Below are 6,000 nucleotides of genomic sequence, written 5' to 3'. Positions count from 1 at the left end.
TTCTGACATTATCAAGAGTAAGTAATAAGGCACATGAATTCCCCATAGATAAGCATGATCTAAGGGTAGATCGTTCCTCTTCCTTGCTGCCTACACATTTTTTATTTTTCAGATTAGAGAGATGGAGTGTAGTTCAGTGGCTAGGGCTATAGTTTGGGTTGTGGTTTCAGTTTCTGCTCTGCCACAGGTATTCTACATGACCCTGGGCAATTCTCTTAGTTTCTGTGAGCCTCAGCTCTCCATCTGTAAAATGGGGATAACAGCACTTCCCTCTCTGTGGGGATAAATACAGTGAAGATTGTGAGGTGCTCAGATGGCTATGGGGGCCATAAAAGATGGATAAAGGCTGTGAAAAGAAGTTGAGACCACAATTTTGCAGTTAGTAGCACACAGGCAGACTGCTGTGACTACACAAAGCCCCGTTGACTTTAACAGGGCTGTATACAAGCTCTCGATGGCAGGATTGGGGTCTTCGATATTAACTCCTCTGCCCATGATGCATTTGTAGTGCTTGCCTGTGTATATAATAAGATTTTTTTTTCGTTCTGGATGGTCTGGAAGCAGAATGCCATTACACTACTGAAACTGATGTAATATTTCTTGTGGTTTGAAGAAACAGAGTGACCAGTCCAGGTAGTCAAGACTTGATTTTATTAATAAAATTCATATTTTCCCTCTTTGAGGTGACAGTTACAAACTTTGGTTCAAAAATAAAAGAAATTCTGAACAGCAAAAGGTTGACTTTTAAAATCTCACTTTTACATGTATAAAATACCAGTTGGAAATGAGGCAGTGGAATCTGGTACCAATTAATTTAACAATTTATATAAGAAATAGTAACAAACATTTATTTTCAAGTCTTACATATATTATGAAAAATAATTACAAAAGGATTTGTGTTTTAAAGTTAAAATGTTATTTCTACTTCCAACTACCTGAAAAAAAAATTGTTTAGATGGAAGGCCAAACCAACCTTTTTGTGAGATTTGGATTGCAAATTGTAACAGTTTGGGTCAGAAAACAAGCTCTGTAGGTAGCAGTCCCCTCATATGTTGCTTCGCAACTAGGTAGAATCACATGACCTAGACATATTGTGTTCCTGGCCTTAAGTTGAAATAATAGAGAATTCATATTGATGGGATGGGCAAATAATATATGGGCTATCACGTGGATCTTAGTATCCAGTTCAGAAGCAAATATTCATCGCTGCTCACATAAAAACTATGTAAACACTGCACAAATCCATAAATAGTTGTTTTGAATCAAGTTTTAATATTTATATGGTTTAAAGAAGCACAATGAAAACAAATTCAGATGAGATAAAAAAAGCATAACTAGGACTACCAGTTACTTCACATAGACTTAAACAGATCTCTGCACATACTTTCCCCCCCGTTTTCATACACATTTTCCCCACCCAAAAATATAAACTTGCTTATTTTAGGTATATACAGGTATCTTAAGAAATCCTGGAATCTGAAAAGGAAAATAAAAAGTCTGAGGTAATAGCACCATGGAATACAGCACCTCAGTGGGTGCGTTCATTCTTGAAATTCATTCTCACATTCTTGAAATTCATTCTCACAAAGTAATATCAGCAAAGTGTTGTTTTGAGTTCCTTGCCAAAGATTTTCCAGTTTTGCCACCTGAAGCTTTGTTGGCGACTTCAAATAACAGAGCTTTTCAACATCAATATATACAAAGGGACTTTATTATTAATCGGAAAAATTAAATTGGATTCACTGGAAATTACAACTTTATTTTTCATAATACATACACAGTATTGACAACAATGTTTTGCAATTATAAAATAAGAGCCAGATGCAATTCAGAGACACATGCAAGTTTTGGAAATGGACACAGAAATAACAGCATAGTACTGTACATAGAATAATTACAATTTATTAAACACACCTCCTTAGCACCTCTTTGTTGAAATAGAAGGAGCACCATGACATTCATGTTTTACAGCACCAAGGAATCCAAAGGGAGTATTCATAAAGCTAGCGCTATGTTGTGTGTCACTGCCACAGCCTCTTATGTCCCCCATGATTTGCCAAATAAGTTTAAGTCATGTGATTCTGGTCCTACAAGGGCAATGGATATTTCCTAGATAAGACATACGTACCCAGCAAGACATTTTTTCTATGCCATCCTTAATCAAAACTTGCATGTGGCATGAAGTGGGTTGATGGCACCTCGGCACAACTTGTTTGCCGATCTGCTCTTTGCCCAAAACTTAACCGAGGAAACAGACGGGACCAACTTCAAATCCAAACTTCTGGTTCTGATCACCAAAGTCATTAATCATCACATCAACAATAGGCACTTGGTCTATTTTAGGTGTACTGATTTCGATCACAGTCTTTGCATAGCCTTTTCTTGACTGTAAAAAAAAAAAAGAGCAAAACAAAATAAAAAATGACTATATATAAAAGCTGCAGTGTTATAGATCTTTCACAAGTTAACTTTACAATATAGATTGTTATTATAAATAACTCCCCCCCCATGTTCTGAACAGTATGCCAGATGTTTCTAATAAGCTGTTTTTTTCTTGAATTGTTTTCTTTTTTAAAATTAGTATTTTTATCTTCTAAAAATGCAAATGTGAAACCAGTGTTTTTGGAAAAGAGAAAGTGATTACACATCACAAAAACCTACGGGCTAAAACAGGCCCCCTCACTGGAAAAATCCATAAGAGGTTTAAAGTTCCCTCGAGAATTCTGAGTTTACACTGTACTAGCTGGTGAATCATGTTGTCAGGGGTTGTGGGGATTTTATCCTCATGAAGAGGCCAGTAATCCAATCTGGAGATAACTGAGACAATATACACTTCCAATGAGAAGGTGTGTAACCTCATTTCAAAGTGCTACAGCAGCTACTTGGAAATTCAAAATATCCAGGATTCTGACATGACTGCTAGATGGTGCACCTTTGTTTATTTTTTTTAAAAGTAGTCAAACCCTGTTAATCGTGGCGGCAGATATCAGCTCCACCATTTCCTCTGGTATTTTACCCAGCCAAAGCAACCTCTTGCTATCATCTGGAATGATCTTCTGTCATTTTATGCCCTCATCCAATCCCTAATCTCAGAGAGACACTGAGAAAGCTGAGAGAATGTCACAGCAGGCTATGATAAAAAAGGGATCTAGAATCTAGTGTTATCAGCTTATTAATGGCACTGCACCCCGAAACCATTTCACTACCTCTCCCAAGAGTTCCACATATAGAGGCCACAATAGCAGAAGATATAAAGAAAATACTAAAATAACTAGGAAGAGAGGTACATGTTGAAAAGAAGCAGTCATAGAATAGAACCCTATGGTACTCCATCATGAGAAGGCTTCTGGCAGATAAACAAAACACTACTATTCATGTAAAGAAGAAAAGAACACAGCCAATCGAGCACTATTCTGTCTAACTCTGCCAGATTTCACACCTGTGTGAACAACACCCCTGGCAAATTGCATCAAAACCTGGTGATAGAGGTAAAGGAATCCACAGTGAAAGTGATCTACATCCATTGCTAAGAAGAGATCACTGACCAACTACACTAGCAATGTCTTTGTATCACAACCTGGTCTGGTCACAACAAATGGAAAAAAAATAGGAAACCCAAGGACTCCAGGTATTGCCCCAAGCTATTTATCACAACCTTCTCAATAATTGTCTCTCATGAATTTTAGAGAGGATTCAATAATTGTCTAAAATGAATTTTAGAGAGGATTCTTAGATATCACAAAAACACGATTAGTTAGGTATAAATGCATAGATATGTAGCTATCTAGACAACAAATGGCAAAATATTCAGCATTGAGACATGGCTTCTGAAGCAAGAAGCTAACAACTGATAAACCTGAATGGCCCCAATACCTTGTTGGAGAGCTGATCAGATATCTGGTGCGTGCATGGAATATTCCTAGTGGCACTAGGGAAGCTGGGAGAAGAGTGGGAAGGATATAATTCCTGGACTTTACCTAGTGTTGATTTCTGCTCTTCTTTTAGATAAGCAATGCACACATGTCAAACTATGCAATTTGTTCACAAGCTTTGGATCCACTGTGTATCTATGAAGGACAGCTATCCAATGCACATTTTTGGTGTTTTCACTATGTATCTTCCCCGTGCATTAACTGATTTCAGAGAGTTAATATATACTAACAGTGCAATGCCTCCTTTCACAATACTTATTTTCTGCTGCTTTTCCTTTACCTAACATTTACAATAGCAAAATATCTAATTTCAGCACATTGGCACTAACAGCAACCATTCAAGCCAAACTTTGCTTTGCTATTGCTTAATTTATGGTTGATATTGTTCTTCATATGAAATTTAAAGAAGTGACTAATTCATTGTAGTTAAAATCTACTAAAATGGCAGAGTATTAAAAACAAAATCTTCAGAGCCTTTCTCAGAAGGAAGCCAGCATAAGAATGAACTAGTTTGACTACTAAACTCACCAGTTATATTATAGTAGAAAAGAATATTTTGAGCCTATACTTACTGCACAACCATCATGAAGAGCTTTGATGTAAGGATTATTGTCATAAGACATCTCTTCATCATTTGATCCTAAGAACCTCAGTGCTTTGTCATAGCTGTCAGATGACACATCATGCCAAGCTACTGACTGATGACAGTTGTAAGTGAAATTTTGTCTGGCAGAGGCACTCAGTAGTTTAAGGAATGTCATTTGAACCATATTAATGGAATTGCCTTCAACATCCACATAGGAAAGCTGGAAAATATAAGTAGGCATATGAATATTTGGTTGTTTCCGTCTCTTAAGTGCAAAAGTGGAAAATTACAGTTGACACAGAATCCCATTAACTGACTTTAATGTGAAAATCAGCTGATACATACTATATTGTCATTGTTAGATTTTAAAGCACAATCAAGCTATGAATCAGTAAACAGGTTTTCATTTTATAGCAGGGATTATGACAAACAACTATACATTTAGCTGCATCCTATTGCAAGACGCAGAGAATCATCTCCAGAATACTCTGTGAGCTTGTAATAGCAAATTCTTCTGGGACATAGGTTCAGTTAATCGTAACTATGTGTCTTTTACTGAGTATGCATAAATGATGCTGCAGCCTATCTTTAGTGTACCTGGAATGGAGTATGGGGATCTGCACTCAAGCTGTTTTGCAGAGGGTTAGTGGTGGTGCAAGAGCTGCCAGAATACATCAGTCCGCTCTGCAGTTAACCACTGGCATTTTTGCTACATTTGAAGCATGATAAATGGGAAAGAACAGGGCAGGCTCCTGCTGTCCTATGTGAAAGAGGCCACTTTACTGCTCTTATGTTTAAGGGGGCAAAGGTTGAGGCTGCACAAATTTCTTTTTGTATTATATAGTCAAGATTACTTGGTGATAGTACCTGCCTGGTTTGTTAATCACTATATGTTGAGATGACTACTTACCAATTTGCCTCTCTTAAATTCACTAAACCAGGCTCCTGGATTCTCCTTTGGCCATGATGAAATTCTTACCTGTTGTAAAGGAGCAGAGAATGTGAGTATTTACAACGTGTGTTAGAAAAAAGAATGCATTTTCACATCAAAAACTGCAAAATAAATCTTCCTTCTGGGATATCAACCTATTTTAAGTGGTCTTCGGAACTATGCAGAGACACAGCTACATTTGATTTATTTAATTCCCTAAAACTGGATACTTTGTTTAGACAGAGATAAAATATCTACAAATTAATTGCTTTAGACCAACTGAACTGAATTAAAGATGACAGAATAATTTCTGTTCATAAGCTGTACAGAGCATGTAGCAGAGACACCTCAGATCAATTCAGATAAGTTATTGGGGTAAACTGCACCCGTTTGGATTAATTAGGATTTGCACTGGTATGACTACATTGATTCATATCCCTTGTCTACACAGGCTTTTAGAAAGCCACCTTCTTCACTGGTTGCACATTAGGCAACCATTTATACTTATGGGTGTGAAACACTACAAGTTCATAATAGTAGTGTTTTTCAGC

General features: G+C 37.0%; 1 protein-coding gene across 1 annotated transcript in view; it reads right to left on the bottom strand.

The window, feature by feature from the left end:
- Positions 1-637: 637 nt before the first annotated feature.
- COL11A1 (collagen type XI alpha 1 chain) overlaps positions 638-6,000 on the bottom strand; it is a 235,035-nt gene continuing 229,672 nt past the window's right edge. Inside the window, exons 65-67 of the mRNA XM_007055218.4 lie at positions 5,429-5,497; positions 4,505-4,738; positions 638-2,386 (exon numbers count right to left, since the gene is read on the bottom strand). Of these exons, the coding sequence (XP_007055280.2) occupies positions 2,240-2,386; positions 4,505-4,738; positions 5,429-5,497 (450 nt within the window). The 3' untranslated portion in view covers positions 638-2,239. The remainder of the gene's footprint in view (positions 2,387-4,504; positions 4,739-5,428; positions 5,498-6,000) is intronic.

This window comes from Chelonia mydas, chromosome 8 (genome assembly GCF_015237465.2).
Source record: "Chelonia mydas isolate rCheMyd1 chromosome 8, rCheMyd1.pri.v2, whole genome shotgun sequence".
Taxonomy (NCBI): domain Eukaryota; kingdom Metazoa; phylum Chordata; order Testudines; family Cheloniidae; genus Chelonia; species Chelonia mydas.
Note: the sequence above shows the minus strand (reverse complement) of the source record. Positions and strands in the feature narration are given on the sequence as shown.